The sequence below is a fragment of the Quercus suber genome, unplaced genomic scaffold, assembly GCF_002906115.3.
Source record: "Quercus suber isolate HL8 unplaced genomic scaffold, Cork oak 2.0 scaffold_45, whole genome shotgun sequence".
In the NCBI taxonomy this organism is placed as follows: domain Eukaryota; kingdom Viridiplantae; phylum Streptophyta; class Magnoliopsida; order Fagales; family Fagaceae; genus Quercus; species Quercus suber.
The window spans coordinates 1,808,391-1,828,580 of NW_027069510.1; the positions used below are offsets into that span (position 1 = coordinate 1,808,391).

Here is a 20,190-nt window from a genome sequence, read left to right on the forward strand (position 1 = left end):
CTATATGTACTTATCTTAAATAAATTGCATGACTCATTTAAAACATTATATAATTATAAGTACTGGTCTTTTTTATTGTCATATAATAAGTTTTTTTTTCATATGAAAATCAAGAAGATTTTTTTTTTTATTTTTTATGTGAATACTGAACTCATATTAAACTTCAAACCAAAATAAATACATCATGGATTAAAACTTGCTCAAGAAAGCAATGACTATCTTCCATTCAAGTTTTAAAATCAACAATGCCTAAAACATGTTTAGCTAATAAATAAGCTGGTCTATTACCTTGTCTCTCGATGTGAGAAAAATCAACCATGTAGCAGGACCCACAAGCCATTAAAACTCCTTTGATCACAGATTCCACAGCAGCAGGTGGAGTAGAGAGTCAACGTAAAGCATTAAAAACCACCAGTGAATCTCCTTCCAAAGTAAAATCATAAACACCAACCTCCCTTGCAAACTTCACACCTTCCTCCCAAGCCTTTACCTCAGCTTCTAATGGACCCAACGGAGCATTTATTTTCTTGCTTATCGCAGCCACTACCTGACCATACGAGTCACGGATTAAAGCCCCAACTCCAACTGATTTCTGCGACGCAAAAACCGCTCCATCCACATTGACCTTATACCGTGAAATAGAAGGAGGAGCCCAGGCCAAACCTTGATTACGAATAAGCTTTGGAAGACCCACGTTTGCTTCATTAAATTCCTGAAGATACTGCTTCGCCGCATGGACTAACTCACTCCCATTCTTCTTCCTACCTCCGTGTCTAACTTCATTCCGGTTGTGCCATACCGCCCACACAATCATCAACACTTCCTTGGCCGAATCCACATCTGGGTTTTCAGACATCAGCAACAGCCATATCAAATCTTGGAAAGACCGAACCCTGTGCCTCTCAAAGTTAAAATGGAGCTTTGAATTCTGCCACACGTCCTGAGCTCGATGACACGACCACAACAAGTGTCCCTCCGATTCAGCTTCTTCATTGCACTCATCACACCGATCCTCTTTTATCACTCCACGCTTCACCAAGTTCGCTTTTGTGGGCAAAATTCCTTTGACTGCTCTCCATGCAAAATGACGGACCTTGTGAACTACTTCCAAGCACCACAGGTTCCTCCAAAACTTACGGGTTCTGCCATCATCTGAGCTTGAGCCATTTCGTTCAGCCTTTGCTTGATCCATCGCTAACCTGTAAGCACTAGCTGCGCGCACTAAAAACACCATTAGAAGTTAAGCCCAAATCAACTTGTCCTCCGGTAGCTGTAGGCTAATGGGAATGCTTTTTATCAGCTCCGCTTCCTGAGGTGTGAATATTGCATCTAAAGCTTCACCCTTCCAACTAGCCAAATCCGGATCAATAAACTCGCTGACCCTTGTATCTTCATGTAGGAAAAGTTTTGTTGAGACCACTTTGTAGGTTGACTTGGAAGGATTGTATCTTCATGTAGGAAAAGTTTTGTTGAGACCACTTTGTAGGTTGACTTGGAAGGAAGCCACTTACACCCCCCCCCCCCCCCCCCCCCCCCCCCCCCCCCCACCCCCCCAAAACCCGTATAGATTCACCATTCCCCACAGACCACCTAAGACTTTGCTGCACAATGAATTGAGCCGCCATAATACTCCTCCAAGCATACGAAGGATTATGACCCACAGAGGCATGAATAAAATCAGTTTGGGGAAAGTATCTAGCTTTATAAACTAGGTACACTAGAGATTCCTTCTTAGTTTGCAACAACCGGCCCTGCTTAGCAAGCAAAGCAAGATTGAATTGTTTCGACTCTCAAAAACCCATACCACCCACATCTTTAGGCTCGCAAAGTTTATCCCAACTAAGCCAAGCCATTTTCCTCTCATCTCGCTGTTAACCCCACCAAAAGTTCCAGATCATACTAGTCAACTCATCACATAGAGAATAAAGGAGTTTAAAGCAACTCATAGTGTAAATAGGGATAGCCTAAGCAACAACCTTAATGACCACTTCTTTGACCGCCTTTGAAAGTACGTAGCTTTTCTTTCCACCCGGCTAATTTTTTACTCAACTTCTCCTTTATATCATTAAAGGAATTCCTTTTATTCCCCCCCACTGACAAAGGCAACCCCAGATACTTTTCATGTTGCCTTATCACTTAAGCCCCAAACATATTTTTAATCTCCTGTTGAACATCACTTGGAGTATTGCTGCTGAAAAAGAGAGAGGTTTTGGCACGATTCAACTGCTGTCCAAAAGCTTGTTCATACACTTGAAGAATTCTTTGCAAGGAATTGCACTCATCCATAAAAGCTTTGCAGAAAATAAGACTATCATCAGCAAAGAATAAATGTGAAAGCCTAAGGCCCCTACAAGAAATAACCAGTCCTTCCATATCACCAAATTCCATTGCCGTCCTAATCAAAGAAGAAAGACCTTCAGCACACAACAAAAATAAGTATGGTAATAAAGGATTCCCCTGCCTAATGCCTCTAGTAGGAACAATATGCCCTCTCAGTTTCCCATTTATCCTTATGGAATATGTTACCGATGATACACACCTCATAACAAGGTTCCTCCACTTCTCTTCAAAACCCAATTTCTCCATGATTTTCTCCAAACACCCCCACTCCACTCTATCATAGGCTTTGCTCATATCCAATTTGAGAGCCATATCTCCCAATTTACCCCCTTTCTTCTGTTTAATATGATGCAACGCCTCAAAAGCTACCAAAATATTGTCAGTGATCAATCTTCCATGCACAAAGGCACTTTGAGTGTCACTAATAATAGAAGGTAACAATCTTTTAAGCCTATTAGCTATAACTTTTGATGCAATTTTGTACACCACATTACATAAACTAATAGGTCTAAAATCTGTCACCTTCTTAGGCTCTTTAACCTTAGGAATAAGAACAATGTAGGTATCATTAAAATTAGGAGGAGACACACCATTATTAAGAAAATCTAAAATAGTGTGAGTAACAACAGTACCTATTTTCTGCCAAAAGTGCTGATAAAACAAAGGAGGCATCCCATCAGAACCAGGAGCCTTGAGAGGATACATCTGTTTCAAAGCCATCCAAACTTCTTCATCCTTAAAATCCATTGTCAACCTGTGATTCATCTCTGTGGTCACCTTTGGTTGCACAACTTGTAGTAATTCAGCAAATTTCATTGGGTTAATTGATGAAAACAAATCTGTATAATAATTAATAACTAACTTTCCCATCTTATCTTCCTCAGTATGCCACTGCCCATTGTCATCCATTAAACCCTCCATATAATTCTTCTTATGCCTTGCAAACGCCTTTGCATGAAAATAGCTAGTATTGCTATCACCAAATTGATACCAATTTATTCTGGACCTTTGGTACCACATAGCATCTTCTTTTTCATGCCAACAATTTGAATCAATCCTCATCTTCCTCATCTCCCTTATATTGCTAGGAGAGGCCGGTTGTAACTCCAACCATTTTAAGTGCTTCTGTAACTCTGCTATCTTCCTCCCCACATGGCCAAACTCCACTTTATTCCATGCTTCTAGGTGCAATTTTCATCTTTCTAAACATGAAGACAAAGGAAAATCAATGGACACCGCCAACCCTTCCTCCCAAGCTTCAAGAACCACATCTTCACACTTTGGATCCTTCAACCACATCGACTCAAATCTGAACAAACACTTTCTCCTTCTTTCCCTAGTTCTCTGAACAAAATGTAAAGCCAATGGTGAATGATCTGAAGCTGCTGAAGTAAGATGATAAAGGCCAACCATGGGAAACAGATTAACCCACTCCATAGTAGCTAAAGCTCTATCTAACCTTTCCCGGATTTGAAGACCATCCCTACTCTCATACAGCCAAGTAAACTTAGGCCCGAAAAAACCAATATCCCTTAAACCACACCAATTTATAGCTTCAACAAAGCTGTCCATTTGCTGCCTTGGTCTTGTACTCCCTCCTTCCTTCTCAGACATTACCATAATCTCATTAAAATCACCTATAACCAACCACGATAAAGTAGACGTATGCCTTAATTGCCTCAATTTTGCCCATGATTCTGACCTTCTAGAAGTCTCAGGATTCCCATAAAAACCCGTTAAGTGCCACCCCCCAACCTCATTCCCATCATCCACCAAAGCATCAATATGTGATAAAGAGAAGGATTGAACATGCAAAAGCACCTCTTCTTTCCACAACATTTATCTCTAACCATAACCATCCAATCTTCATTTGACTTTGTCTCCATAAGGAAAACAATTTTGAGATCTTCTCTTTTAACCACCTCTTTCAAGGCGTTAACTGTCTGGTGGTTCCTAAGCCCCCAACAGGTCCAACGTAAAAGACTCATTGGGTCCAGCGGGATTGCTCAGCAACCTCCGCTGCTCTAAATTCTGATGCCATCAACAAGCTCAATTTTCTAGCTTCCTTATCAATTTTTACCTTCTTCTCAACCTCCCCTTCACCTCCACACATAGCTACTACCTGAGCTTTCCTTTTGGGTCCTTTTACTATAGCTTCTCCACTGTTTGAAACAAAGTTGGGCCTATTCATTCTAACCCAAGAACATTGTCTCTAAGACCCATCAATATCCGAAGTGGTGGCTGTCTTGGGCTTAGCACACTGAGCACCACTTTCACCTCCTTTCACATCTCCCTTATTAGACTTTTTACCCCCTGTTTTAGCTGCCCACCCTGGATTGAAGACCACATCAACAGGACCCACCTGTGCATGGTACTGTTGACGCTCCATAATTCCTTCACTATCCACTCCATGCGCCACCTTTTTGAAAGCCATGTTATTCGCTGCTTTCACCGTTTGTTCACCACCATCTGTAGCCTTATCATTCCTCAAAACCGATTCACACAAATTTTAGTTAACCTTATCCCCATGGATCGCCTCATCCAACCCCTGAATAACCACCTCAAAATCATCATGTGTGGAAATCTTGGCTGCCACCACTCTCGCTGATGTTGCATTGTCCTCCACCATCGTTGCAACCTTCATAGAATTCAGTTCATATACATCATGTCTCTTACTCCATAACTCCCTTTGCTTGGACTGTGACTTGGACTGACTATGCACTTCAACAACCATTTTCTTCGACAGAATAAACTGTCCTACTCTCAACCAAGCCCCATACTATTGATCCCGACTTGATAATGATCCTCTGCTCCGAAGCCATATTGCATAGTCTTTATCATCATGAGTTAGATGACCACACCAATAATAAAGATTAGGCAGACGCTCATAAGCGAAAGACACCTACCCTTCACCATCCTTATCAAATTTGACACGCCTACCTCGACAAAGCGGTGCATTAACATTAATGGCTACCCTTATACGCAGAAAATTACCTCCCCTTAATTCCGAAATATCTTTAGGCATAGAAACCTTCCCTAACGTCTCTCCAATACTATGAGCAACCTCAGCAGATAATAAAGAGTAAGAAAGATTGTGTAATTGGATCCAAAAGGAAACTTTGTCGAAACTGAGTTCCTCAATGGACGTAGAGGTCTTGTACCTTTGAAAAACCACTAGATGTCTATCAAAAGACCACGGTTCCCCCATCAACACCTTCTCCACGTCTTCCTTAGACTGAAAGGCAAACAACAGCTTGTTATTCCCTGCATCTCTGACTTCAAAATTATCTCTTGTACGCCACAACGGCTGGAACGTCTTAGCCACCGCTTCAAGATTCAAGGAACGACAAGTGAAGAACGTCACTGCTAAGACAAAACTCGTAGTCTTCCTGTTTCCCGATAAATCAATCTCATCACCCTCCTTCTCTGACAGTGACAATTTTTCCAATTATTAGCAAGGTCCTCCATCCCTAAAAACAACCCACACAAAACGTTCAGAGACCACAACCCTAACCCTACTAGTAACCTAGTTACTATAGGGACTCAACGTCCTCCCTAAGGAGGGAAACTATATGCTATGGTATGGCAGAGAGGCTAACCCTAACCCTAACCCTAACCCTACCGAGAACTTCAATTTCTAGGCATGGAAGTATGATGATTTTTTTTTTTTTTCTATTAAGCTTTCAAGAAGATTTTATTAAATAGAAACGGTACAACTACATTGAAAATTCAATTAAACTTGCTCATCTATAACTACATCAAAGAACACTTGAGGGGCAGAGCCCAAAACAAAAGAACTAGCCAACTTGTTCCATAAAGACCAAGTTGCTAAGCAGTGGGCCACATCATTTGCTTCTCTTGGAACCCAATTAAACTGAATATTTTATGAGAAATGCGCCAGCCTAATTGTATTAGCAATTAGAATGAAAATTCTCCACAGATCCTCTCTGTTTTGCTTCTGAATAGCCTCCACACAAACTGTGGCATCACTTTCCACAATTACAGAGTAGGCATCCAGCTTCAAGGCTTGTTGAGTTGCCCAATTGATGGCTTCAACTTCGACTTGAAGTGGGATAATGGTTTCCACCCTTTTGGACATAGCAAAAACCAATGTCCCTCTCCAATCTCTCACCACAATAGCCACATATGATTAAATACTAGTTCATGGTCTCTTTAATTGTCATACAATGATTTGAGGGAAATTTTCTTTAAACCATAGGTGGTTAACTTTTTTCTTTATAGGTTGAGGTGACAATAAATGTGGGAATTTTTGTTTTGCTCTTCAGCATATGGGTTTAATTAGATTTGTGTCGTAATAAATTTCTTTTAACATACGTGGTTTATATGGACACTAAAAAGAGGGATTAAGATCAGGTGCAATAGGTATTGCACCTAATACAATTGCAATGGATGGTTGAGATTGAAAGTTATTTTTTTCAACTTTCAATCTCAACCATTAAAATAAAAAATTTTAAAAAATTTTGAAAAAAAGTTAAAGTTAAAAAATGAGAAAGATAAAAATTGATGTGTGTGGAAATGAGATAATTGCACCCGGTGCAATACCCCGGATCCAAGTCCTAAAAAGAGATGCTCAACGAATTAATGTCAATGTCCATTGTTTTCTTTTCTAATTTGACGTTGACATACATACTTCTTAATTTGTTACATTACATTTCAAAAATGGATGTGTAGAGTGGGAAAAAGTCAAACGGATAACGGAAGTGACAAATTTAGATCGAGGAAAAGGAAATAAAACAGAGAAGATAGTGGGAGATGTGAGGGATTGAAGGAGATAAGATGTTAAAATTGACTTGGACTTCTAGAGGGATGATCAGATAAGAGTGACAAATTAAAGACATGAGTGGTTAGATGATAGATAGGATACAAGAACAATAAAGTCTTGGAAATTGGAATTCAATATTAAGGAAAATGGGAGCAGGGTGGAGAAAGAAAAAATATTCTAGAATACTTTGGAGTGCGATTGAAATTTTGGGATGATTATTAGTGCACATTCTGCTGTATACATAGTACACACAAGTCACTTATATGACTTGTGTGTACTATATGTACACTAAAGTATGTGTAATACCATTCCGAATTTTGAAGGTTATCGAGCCGAACTTTTTTTTTATACATTTTAGTCATTTGCTGGTTTGTCCTACCCGATTGGAATTGCATAGCAAGTGAAATTTGGTGGTGATGTTAGTGGAATTTTCCATTTGTGGAAGGGTGAATGAGGTGTTTGGGAAAGTTCCGGACCTTCTTACCCCTAAGGACCAATTATGACTTGGGGGAGAGGGAATTGATTTTCTTTCATTCCCTTCATGCCTAGGATTTGGGCAAATGTCCTCATTTTATAGCAGTATGAGATAAAAATCTACATGGTTTGTTATGAGAAGACTCTAGAGTTAAAACACTTGTATCAATTGTGAGCTCTCAGTCTCTCACATGGTAGCGGTATGGACCATACCACATTTAAGTGCGCATTTCTTAAGGTAATTAATTTAAGGGAAATATTAATGGATGCTCTAAGGATATTGATTTATGAATTATTTTTAGAAACATTCTATGAAAAAATGATAAAACAATTCATTTTTCTAATAGATTTTTATATTTTCCATGAAAGTTATGTTAAAAATTTCTTAATATAATTTATTAATAATTGTCTTAATGGCATCTGTTATAATTGAAAGCATAGCACAATAAAATGGTAATAGACCAAGATCAATTAACTTTGGCCATGCCCTTAATCAAAATAGGAGGACAATTGAATGAATTTCCAACGAACCAAGGTGCATATATTTTTTAGTTAAATTCATGGAATCAATTTAAATAAATTTAAATTTCCTTTTGAAAGTAATTAGATCCATGGAAAATCAATTAACTTCCCCAATGAATTGCAGACACACAGCTCAAGGTAATTTAAAGATTAATTTTTGGCCAAAGTTTCAGGATCACCCAGTCACAAGAATAATCATGGATATATCTTAGAAAAGTTCAACAAGGAAAACTAAATCAAAATTTATAAGGGGAAATGCTAACGAGTGCCCTTAGGGCACTGATTAATAATCTATTTTACGAAAGTTTTTATGGGAAATGGAAAAAAAAAAAAAGTAATTAATATTTTGACAGTTTTTTCATTTCTCATAAAAGTGGTACCAAAACTTTTCTAAAATGGATTATTAACTAGTGCCCTAAGCTCCTAAAAACACTCATTAGCATTTCCCATTTATAAAATATTGCATGTCTCCCAATAAAATAAACTTTTAATGATATCTCACTTGGCTTTAATCTAATTTTGTCATGCGAACCGTTAATTTGAAGGGAAATTCATGAACTTTAATTTAAAACTCGGTTAACCCCATAAAATTTATTGAAATCAACAAAAAAAATGGGATTTAACCATTAAATTCATAAAGTCCCTTAAATTAAAGCTCAAATTTCCATCAAAATCTAGTGCTGGACAAAATATGGTATCAATATATATAGAGAGAGAGAGAGAGAGAGAGAGAGAGTAGAGATGGGCCAACTAAGTCAAAAACCCAACTCTTTGTGTTGCCACTATGTCCTAAACGAGTCTTGACCGTGTCCAAAAGCAATAACAAAATTATCAGACACGTAGGTAGTTATGTTCGACATGGGCACATTGTGCTTTAGCCATGTCCATGCTTTCTAATATAAAACACTTGTAATAGCCGAGTCCATAATGATGCATGTTTTCTTGAGTTGCTTGCCTTTCCTAGTTGGTGTTCGTAACATGTGGGGATTGCCGGTGTGGGTGTGTTCCAAACTCTACTATATTAGTTTGGAACGTGCTCTTCCTTGTGCTTATAAATGATTGTGGACCTCCCTTGATAACCTAAAATGAGGCCTAGAGCAAACATGAGTCTTATCTATATCATATACGTGCCCCTCGCCCCACCCCGTCTCTTATCACGCGTGTGGATCCGAAATATTTTTTCTTTGGAACTTTTATTTTTATCTCCTTTTGGGCCTTTATAGCCATTTGTAGTCGTTTAGTTTGACCGTTGTGCATAGCTTCCTTTGTAAACTAATCTATTAATTTATTAAATTAATGGCTTATTAAACACATCATCAGAACACTTCCCCAATCTGTTCATTTATTGCTTTCTCGATTAGACTACTTGAGAACAATTCTTTATCTCTTCCTCAAGTGTTGTTGCTCTTTCCTATTTATTACTCTCTTGATCTTAGATAATTTTCTTGATCAATTAGAGGAAAGACATTATTAAAAGGTTATTCTTGAACATTTGTGGGAGGAACTGTGTTCAAGACAAAGGTCGATTGTATTGTCTAAGTTATTCAGTGTGCGAACTGTTCGTACCAGATTTTACTCCTAGTGGCACAAACGGTTCTTGTTATTGATTATTTGGCTTAACTTGTTTTTGACTAAGAGATTGTACATTTACTAAAATATTTCCAACATGGTCTAACAAGTAATATAAAGCTTGAACCAAGCCCCAATATGATCTGCAACTAGACCCACAATAGTATGTGAGACCTATTGGTCTCGTATTAGGACAAAGATTGAATTCAGTTTTCTGTGCATTAAACCCGATAAGATTATAACACGTGTTCACTTTTAGTTATGTATCATGATCTTGACAGATTCATTGCATAGGAGCACTGAGGCAAAGAAGTGCATGATATTAGGCAATTAGGGGGCAGGGAAGACATTGATGAGTTAACATCATTAAAATATGAGGATGGAGATAAAACGTCGGATTCCTTAATTAAGAACATTTTCATTGATAAAAATAGCTAATACGTAGTATATTTTAAAGAATCAGCTATATCAGTGACGACACATATTGGGTGAAACAAATTAATATACAAAGAAAAAGATATATTACTATTCATTGAATTATAATACATGGAGTGTATTATTTCACACATCTGAAGGGGAGGAAGCGTGTGAAAGTGAAACAAGGGTGTGAATCCATCAAAAAAAGAAGAAGAAACAAGGGTGTGTATAGTCTTTTAACGAATAGATATTATAGCTTATTGGATAGGAGGGACTTTGACTTGAAATCCTCCTTTGAAGCTTTCAAATTTTCCTTGCATACAGAGACAGTTCATCTGATGCATTGTAACTCTCATTTCTGCATATCTTGTTGGATTCTTGAGCTTACATCTGCAGCTTCCATCTGGTAAGACTATTTCTCTTTTTATATTGATTAAGATTCATGGATGTTCTTCATCCCAATACCATAGAAACTGATTGAAGCTTTTTTTTCTTTTTTTCCTAGATCAGCCTTGTTTTTCTTGTGATAATATGATTGTGTTTGATTTTTTATTTGACCCACTTAAAAATATGCATCAGAATTTTAATCAAGTGAATCATAAAAAACCAGAAAACATCCAACTTTTCAGAATAAGTAGCAAACTTATGTTATATCAGGCTCCACAAAAAGTGGAGCTTTGTAGCACCAACTACTAGTCTTAATGATCTATAGACAATTAATATGCTTTCAACTTTTGTTGTATGGGCTGTCAAATTCCTGACCTTTATTGTTTGGGGGGTGTAAATGAAGACACATGTGGACTTGTTATAATTATTGAGATTGGTCCAATTCAAAATAAGCTTACCATTAATTTATTGACTTTCTCATTTTATTATGTCTTTTTTTTTTTTTTGAGGAAACATTTTATTATGTCTTATAATATGCTCTAACCCTGTCTTTGTTTGTAATTCCTGCGACATGAACTTCTTTTTTTTTTTCTTTTTCAATTTTTTTTAAGGTATGATTTCAAGAAGCCGAAATGCTAACTTAGAAATTTTTTTTCTTTTTTTTTTTTTTCAAGTGAACTTGTTAATTTAAGTATGCTTGAGTGTAATTAATATCATTTTGACTATTAATTTCAGCTTTGACTGGCTGTTATGTGCAGGTCTCCAAGTTGTCATAGCTTATAATGAAAATCCTCCAGAATTTTTGGAACAGTCCCATTGGCCCTAAAACAACACACTTTTGGGGCCCTGTTGTGGGCTGGGGCATTCCTATTGCAGTATGCTTCAATACTTCTACTGATGCCACACTAATGCATATATACTAACTTCAAATGTTTATTGTAGTTTCTTTATCCAAACAATTTTAGGTACTCATAGATTTTGAACTTAACTACTTTCAGATTAATATCATTGCTGATTCTGACAGGCAATGGTCGACACAAACAAACCCCAGAGTCGATTTCTGGCAATATGACAACAGGTTTCTATAAATTTTTAAGGCTTTGGGCTAATCAAGAACGGATAACATTCAATTTGAACTTTTACTTTTTCTAGCCTTGTAATGTGACCTTAGAACTATCACTTCTGTGGTTGTGTTGCAGTTATGTGTGTTTATTCAGCATTGTTCATGAGGTTTGCATGGATGGTACGGCCACGGAATCTCCACCTTCTTGCATTGCATGCCGCGAATGAGAGTGTACAGCTCTATCAGCTCTCACGTTGGTTGAAATTTCGAGGGTGAGCGCATCTAATTATTGACTAATTCTAAGCACACAACTCAGACTAGAATGGTTTCCGACTTTTGTTTTATCATTTGTGCTTTCAATCTAATCCCATGGTTCTGAATTCTAATAATTAGTTAAAAAGAACAATGACCGATGAGTGTTGAATTGTGCTTGGCTCATGGAAACATGAGCTGTATTGCTCAATGGTTCTGTTCATATATTGTTGCCAGGTAGATAAATGGGAATAGTAATTCCATTCCAATTTCTTGTATTCCATATAATCACCATTACATGATAATTATACCAAATTTACCTTTTTCCTTTGTTTGGATGATCCTTTCCTCCTTAACACTGACACAAATAATCTGGAAAGCACGGACGCGGCGCCAGAGGCACCGCACCCGCGTCGGACGCGGCCCGACCCGTCGGACGCCGCTGACCGCGCGTCCGTGCCGCGTCGGGCCACGTGGCAAAGCCGACGCGCGCCGACGCGGCTCAAATCGGCCTGATTCAGGCCGTTTCGGCCGTATCGGCCTTTTTGGCCGTATCGCCGTTTCGGCCGAAACCGTCGAAACGGCCGATTCAAGCCGAAATTTAAAAAAAAAGGTGCAAAACGCACCGTTTTACTTACCCTAAAACCTAAAACTCCCTCACACTTCGTCCAGAGACTCCAAAACAGCCTCCTCACTCCAACTCCATTGCTCTTTCTCTCTTCTCTGTGCTGTCTGGGCTGCGCTTCACTGAACCAGCCACTCAGTCTTGCATTCCAGCCACTCTAGAGTCTGGGTTGTATTTAATTTATGAACATCATGTTTTAGTTATTAAATTTGGTATATGTTTATATAATGTGAAAAAGTATCGTATATGTTTATATACTTAGCAATATATTAAAAATATAAATAAAAATATTTTTAATAATTTTTTAATCGCCGAGTCCCGCCGCACCCGCACCCACATTTTTCAAAAATTGCCGAGTCCTGCACCCGCACCCGAGTCCCGAAACACACCCGTGCTTCTTAGCAAATAATACTCGAGGACAAATAAGTTAAGCCATGCAACAAACCAACTGCTATAATCCCATCTATAATATAAAGCAAGCAACTTGGCCTAGGAATTCATTTCTCCCTGTTTCTGCTCTCTCCTTCTCTCTTAACATCTTTTATTTTTTCCTCCTTTTATTTTAACAGGTTTCTTGGTGACAAAAGCTTGCAGCAGAAGAACGAGGAAGCTGAAACATAGTGATTCAGAGATGGTTGATTTATATTTTCTTTGTCGAATCTTTGAAACATTCAGAGATGGTTGATTTATATTTTCTTTGTCGAATCTTTGAAACATAGTGATTCAGAGATGATTGATTTATGTTTTCCTGGGCCTAATCTTTTGTATTTTGTTTATCATAACTGGACGATTTACTTCTTTTCTCAAGTGGTTTTCAGCCATAATTTATTTTATAAATAAAGTGAGGAAATATCATAGAGGGGACGCTATAAGTTATAATTCTATGTATTTATATATAAAAAATAAAAATAAAAAACTGATTAGATTGCACTGTACATCCTCAATACAACAGAAACTAGAGTACGACTGCATCATTTGTGACACAAGACCAAAAAATTAATTTCGTATTTTATTTTCATTCCAAAGATCTAGACTCTAGAATCAAATCTAATTTTGGACATCTTCAATTTGACCAAACAAAAATAGATAATTCTCGAATTGGGCTTCTTTTTTTTGGGTAAAACTCTTTGGTAAATTTGAAATTAAATAAATAATTAATAGCTTCCTCATCCTTTGTCCTTCCTTTCTTCTCCCTAACTAGATGGACTGTGTGAGAGGTTAGAAGAGTCCATTGCTATTTTTTCTTTTTTTTTTCTTTTTAAATATAGAATAACTGTCCATTGTTACCATGAGGGTCAGACTTGGTAGTACTCTGTTTCGTAGGGATTATGCTTACAAAAAATATATTTGGCTAAAATAGTGCCTTCATTTGTATGAAAAATTCGGTTTTCATCACTAAAATTTAAAAGTTCATTTTTGATTCCTAATCTTTCAATACTAACTACTTTATATCCTTTCATCTATGTCTAATAGTTTATATTCTATGTTATCTAACGGAATGCTGGTGTGGTATCTAACTTAGACCAAACCATTTCCTTTTTAAAAAGTTTGAAAGTGACATGAAATTATTGGCCCTTGTGAAGATAACATTACATTGGGACAATTACCCATTCTCAAATATAAATTCTTAAAAAGATTCTGATACTTTAATAATTTATAAGTTACCATAGATAATGGAATGGGATTATGAATTGTCTTTATTACCATCAAGGATTAAGTATATTGTCATAAATGCATTAGTCTAGTGGTGGATACAATTTATTAATAATAATATATGTTTGATTTGGCTTATTTTGGTTTTTTTATATATAAAAATTTTTAAAATTTTCACATTTTTCAAAATATAATTATACTTATATCTAATTTATTTTCTAAACAAAATAACTAAACAAAATTTTTCTTTTAATAAGTTTTTATAATTTGATATTTGGGGTATAACAAAATCATTGGAAAATGATGCTTCAATCATAACTTACTATGTAGAATTCGCAGGATTCAATTGATAGCTCAATATTAATGCTATTGTTTATGGTTTTCCCCTTTTTTTTTTTTACCTATCTCACCAAAAAAAATAAATAAATAATTTTTTTTTAAAAGCCAAAATTTGCTCCGTAGTCAATAGGCTTGGGCTCTATGATACAGTGTATTTTCAGAGCCCAATAGTGCAGAGTCAGTCCGATTTAATCATCCTTGATTATCTGAAGATGCAACGGCATCAAGCCCTCCCAAGAGAGACAGAGAATTGCACTGGATCAGAGCTCAACTCACTCTCTCTTTCTTTGCCAAACCCTACTCTGTCTCTCTCTCTCTTCAGGGTTTTACAGGTCGAAAATTTGTCCTTTCCATTTTATATATTTTGCTTTGAATTAACAAGCTTTTAACTTTTCAATTTACTTAGTCTTAAACTTGAATTGAATTTTCAAGGTTGAATGATTTACCTGTGAAGAAGGAGATTCAAAGAAAAGAAAAGACACAAGAGAAATGGCAAGCCAAGCAGCTAGCTCTTTCAATGGCAACGTCAAGGCAATTTTCTCTTTTATGTTTCAAAGTTTATAGATTTCATTCATTGTGAAAAATTCTCTGTTAAATTTTTTTTTTTTAAAACCCGAAACTGATTTTCACAGCTTGGAGTAGGGTGTTACTGAAGCACTCCACGTGTTTGTGAAATGTACTGAATGACTTGTTTTAGCTGTTATGGGCTTTTATGGTTAAGTCTTGGAGTTTTTGTGCTGTATTATCACTACCCATTTCTTCTTTACTGTTGAAAGTGCTGCTAACTTGCATTTCAGAGGTCTTGAATCTTTGAATTGCCTGTTTTTGAATTGTATCAAGATAGATATATGACTTCTACTGTCTAGTAGACTATATGCATATTTTTTAAATCATGGATAGTTTTTTTTTTTTTTTTTCTTTTGGGATTTGTTATTGGGTTTTTTTTTGGTTGCCACAATTAAGTGGTGTAGTGTAGGTTTTATTAGTTAGCATTCTAGCAAGATCCATTAATAGGTAAAACCCAAGAAAAGTATACTTTTTTCTCTGGTTGACATCAATTAGATTGATGATCTTAATATTTACAGCATGTTATGTATTGCTTATATTTTGGGCAGTGTAGTGCCTGAAAGCAAAATATTAGCCTAATTTGGTTCTATGGGCAATTAAAAATAAAATTTAACTTATATTTTTCACAAGAAACTAAATATCAAATGGCTTTACATTGATACAATAAAGTTCAACGATCACCTTCTTGTTTACGTACAGGTTGCCAAAACTTCCTTTTAAGGGGAATTATGATTCTTTATGTTCTGAAGTTCTCAATTGTGAAATCTATGTAATGGATTGTAGTGGCATGCATTACGAGGTTCTTAAACATATTTTTTGATATCACACACTGAGTGGCCTGCCTAAAGTCATCTTTATGTATTATGGGAATGCCATAGGGAATTTAGATTCATATACATCTGTGTTAAGCTCCATACAATATGCTTTATGGTAAATGGTACTTAATCTCAATAAAACATTTCAAAATTTTCAATTTATATTTCATGCCCTGAGTCTGTAACTTGCTGATTAATGTTTAACTAAGATGACAAATCAATAACAGAGCCAATGACTCAATATCCTTGCAGAAAGCACTTGCTGGGCTGAGACGCATAAACCTGGATGGTCTGCGATGGAGGGTATTTGATGCCAAAGACCAGGTTTGCATATACCATCATTTTCTCCTTATGCCACTAATTCTGGTAAATTATAAAGTTATAAGATCTTTATGCATCCCAGTTGGCTTGGATGAAAACTAAAATAAATTTTATTCTTCAAATTTCAATGATGCTGTTCTTTCTACTCCATTTTGGGAAAAGATGTACCCTAGTTGATCAGTGAATTATAATGAAATGAGGCAGATTGTATCTGCTGTAGTGGCTGGCTTGTTAATGTAAATTTTGTTCAATTATTCATATTTCCAATTTATCCACTTGAAGAAGTTTACAGATGATTATAGTAATGTACATTTTTCTGTAGGTCCTTGGCAGATTAGCATCTCAAATATCTACTGTGATTCAAGGAAAGGATAAGCCAACGTATGCTCCAAATCGTGATGATGGGGATATGTGCATCGTGCTTAATGCAAAGGATATTTCTGTCACCGGGAGAAAACTTACAAACAAGTTTTATCGCTGGCATACTGGGCAAGTGCTGCTCTTTATTCTTGGATTGTGAACTGTAGGAATGATTGGAAAGTTGGGGGAATGAATGAAAATAAAATGATTTAAGTCTTGTTTGGTTTTTGTATATGTTGAGTGCACAACTTTCTCATCACAATGTAGATAACCTAATTCCAACAGTGAAGTTCAAATCTAGACATTTTGTATTTACTTGTTCAACATAGCCTAAAGAAAATGTCTAAAGATTTAGTTTTTAAAAATATATTAAAAAGGCCTGTTGATGATCAGTGGTGAGAATAAAAGGTTTACTTCCCTTTAAGTGCCACTTGAAACAAAGTAGACGCATTTCTAAAGTACATCTATGTAGAAAAGAGAACTATTCATGCAGCTGCCATTGCCTCCTAATATGTGCCATTTTTATGCATTTTGATGTTGACATCAAACTTATGTGCCCTGTAGGTATGTGGGCCACCTCAAGGAAAGGAGTTTAAAGGACCAGATGGCTAAAGATCCAACAGAAGTCATCCGAAAAGCTGTATTACGCATGCTTCCAAGAAACAAATTGCGTGATGTGAGTTTTGAATTTGAGGCTACGCCCTCTCAGATGCTCTTCTTTATCTAGCTGGTTTGCATGACCTTGAATCTTTGAGCAGTCAATTAATGACATCTTCAGTTGTAGGAAATCTACACTATCATTATTCAACCTACAAGTATAACTCTCATGTGCTATGATGCCTGAAAGAGCTATTAAATTATATAAAAACAATAAAGTATATCATTACTCTAATTCAAATAAATTAGTAGAAGCAATTTGATGTGCTAGTATTGAGGGGAAGAAAATGGCTTGAAAAATTATAGGTCTGCATCCATAACATGTAGATCACCTTGGTTATCATCATCTATATCTCAACAAGCTTTGTGAATCCTTTAAAAATATGGTCCCCAAAAGTTTGACTATTTTGCTGTTGACCAACAAATCATTAGTTATCTTTATAGTTTTGTCTCTCAATAAACTTTGTTCTCCTTTTATGTGGACATGACGCTCATTCAAGGCCAAAAGTTGTGTTGCCAGTCTCATGAATCTCAGATATGTTATATGAGTAATGGTTTAATTGATTGCGGGGCATGATTTGATTTGTCCTTGGAAAATTGAGAGCTGACTGTTGGCTTTAGACCCAATCCAAGACTACTTTTGGCAATTGAGATTATTTGCTTGTTGCTGCTTTTCAGTTATAGAGTCGGGCTAATTTGTTCTTTGGATTAGATATCACTTGGATTATTTTGACAGGACAACAGGGAATGTAGAACAAATAAAGTCGCTGTAATTTTAAAATGTTAATTCATGTGCTTTTCCTTCCATGCAACTGGTTTGTTACAATGATCACACCATAGTTTCTTTACCAAAAAAAAAAATTAAAAGTCCTTCTGAGTTTTACTTGGCACCTAATCTATTTCGGTTTTGTGTGATTTTTTTACTAGAAGCATTAGCCTTTGGAATCAAATAATCTTACACTTTAGCTCATTGTGGATGCAGGATAGAGATCGAAAGTTGAGGATATTTGCTGACAGTGAGCACCCCTTTGGTGACAGGCCCCTTGAACCATACATAATGCCTCCTCGAAGAGTACGTGAAATGCGTCCCCGTGCAAGGCGAGCAATGATTCGAGCTCAGAAAAAAGAGGAGCTGCAAAAACAGACTGCTAATGAGACAGTGAAAGGTAAAAGGAGAGTAGTTAAAGAAGAAGTGAAAGCATAAAGAGTAGTTGTAGTTTGTTCACCTTTCTGGGAGGTGGCAATTTCTTATCGTTTATGCATCCACCATAAATGTGCGCATGGATCAGCTCTTACCTGGAAGGACAGTCGAATATGTTTGGTTTATGAATTTGTCAGAATTCTAATTAAATGTTTGTATTGAGGTGTCAAAACCTTGAGCAAAGGAAAACAGTGATCAATTGCCCTTGATATTGTCTATTGAAACTTCTTAGGCAGAGTGCAGGATCTTTCAGGCAGCGTCTAAAAACGCATACTTATGCCTTGAGCTTGCGCATGCATAAAATTTGCATTTGTTTCATTTAGATAAAAGAGCTACAACTACAAGTTGTGAAAAGAAAGACTACAAAACAAAGAGCAATGCATATCAAAACTAAATTCAAAAAAAGGTTCATGCCGAACGGTAATGACCATCTATTAGATTGAGCAAGTGTCGCCATTTCTTTTTCTTTTGTTTTTTTTCAATTTTACAATAGTGCCAGCCTAATTCATACCAAATTCATCTCTCTTTCTTAATAAAGATTTTCTTTAGTTCATTTTATTAGTCTGGTAAAACTATACAGAAAAGTCAATCCCAAATTTTGGAATTAAGACTTTGTTGTTAAAAACTATACAAATAAAAGCAAGAAAGGATCATTTCTTATTAAATCTTCTAATTTCTTCTAATTATTAGCCCGATGTGAGATTAGTGGCATTTATTTGAATTTTAAATGCCACGTGTTGCATTTAAATAAAAATTAGAAAATTCAATAAAAGACAACTCAATTGACACCTTCTATTGTTTTCAACGAAGATGTCCAAGATTTATATTGCCTTTCCTTTGTAACTATCAAATTATAAAAAATAAGATAAAAGATTCAATGAGAGAGGATCTTATCCCTATGTCATTCATGACTTATTGTGGTTATTAAAAAAATCACTTTCATTAAATCTATCACTAATATTCATATTTACTTTAGGGCAAGACTTAGTTACAATACTTAAGTGTTGTTTTTTAGGTTCCTATCTTAAGATTCTGTCACGTTGATTTTTTTTTCATGGGATAGAAGTGTATTTTTTAATTAAGTAGCCACATGGCTGAATCTTAAGAATGCAACCTAAAAAATAACCTAAGGTTACTATACCTAAATTTTGTTATTTACTATATACTAATCACAACAACCCATGCCAAGGTATGATAATTTTCAACCTATGGACAATGACGTTCACTCTTGGTAATTGCTCTTTATCATCAAATCAAAATACCAATTAGATTTCAATGTGGCAGAGACTGAGCCCAAATTTCCTATATTGTGTCTTCCATTTTATTTGCACAATGTCATAAACATCATGCAGGAGAAGGCCTAAGATGTTAGTTCCTATATTGTGTCTTCCATTTTATTTGCACAATGTCATAAACATAATGCAGGAGAAGGCCTAAGATGTTAGGAGGTTTCAACGGGTTGTAGGTTTAAATTCAGATACAAAGGGTTCATGTTTATAATAAGCAAATCGCCAAGTCAGAATAGAAACAAACCAACAAAAATCGCCCAAATGCCGATACAGAGCTTAATGACCCAAGAGGCCAACACCCATCATCATCATCATCATCAATGTGAGGTCGCATTATCAACCTTTCCTCACAGATTGTTAACCTCCCTCCCTGATACATTTTTAACCAGAGTGGTAGACATATTTCGCAATCTACCAAGTTAAATTTTGTCTTCTATATTATTGTGAACATTTTGCCAAATTGTTTGCCCTTGTTTTTGAGTTTGGTAAAAAAAAAAAAAAGTGGTATACATGTTTAAAGTTAATCATTTGGTACAAGGCGTGTCACGATTCCATA

The 20,190-nt window shown here is 36.2% G+C and overlaps 3 protein-coding genes across 3 annotated transcripts; 2 read left to right on the plus strand and 1 right to left on the minus strand.

Moving 5' to 3' along the window:
• Window positions 1-388: 388 nt before the first annotated feature.
• LOC111992467 (uncharacterized) lies at window positions 389-1,192 on the minus strand. The gene has a single exon (XM_024024325.1). The coding sequence runs from the start codon at window positions 1,190-1,192 to the stop codon at window positions 389-391; it is 804 nt and encodes a 267-aa protein (XP_023880093.1).
• Window positions 1,193-10,185: 8,993 nt separating this feature from the next.
• LOC111992549 (mitochondrial pyruvate carrier 1) lies at window positions 10,186-13,239 on the plus strand. The gene is given in 6 exon segments (XM_024024428.2): window positions 10,186-10,511; window positions 11,251-11,367; window positions 11,517-11,535; window positions 11,538-11,570; window positions 11,692-11,827; window positions 13,002-13,239. Coding segments are annotated over 5 exon segments (333 nt in total). The 5' UTR covers window positions 10,186-10,511; window positions 11,251-11,274; the 3' UTR covers window positions 13,054-13,239.
• Window positions 13,240-14,625: 1,386 nt separating this feature from the next.
• On the plus strand, window positions 14,626-18,554 carry LOC111992533 (uncharacterized). Its single transcript, XM_024024409.2, has 6 exons — window positions 14,626-14,756; window positions 14,857-14,955; window positions 16,059-16,130; window positions 16,450-16,616; window positions 17,052-17,163; window positions 18,127-18,554. The coding sequence occupies exons 2-6, from the start codon at window positions 14,914-14,916 to the stop codon at window positions 18,346-18,348; spliced, it is 615 nt and encodes a 204-aa protein (XP_023880177.1). The 5' UTR covers window positions 14,626-14,756; window positions 14,857-14,913; the 3' UTR covers window positions 18,349-18,554.
• Window positions 18,555-20,190: the final 1,636 nt, after the last annotated feature.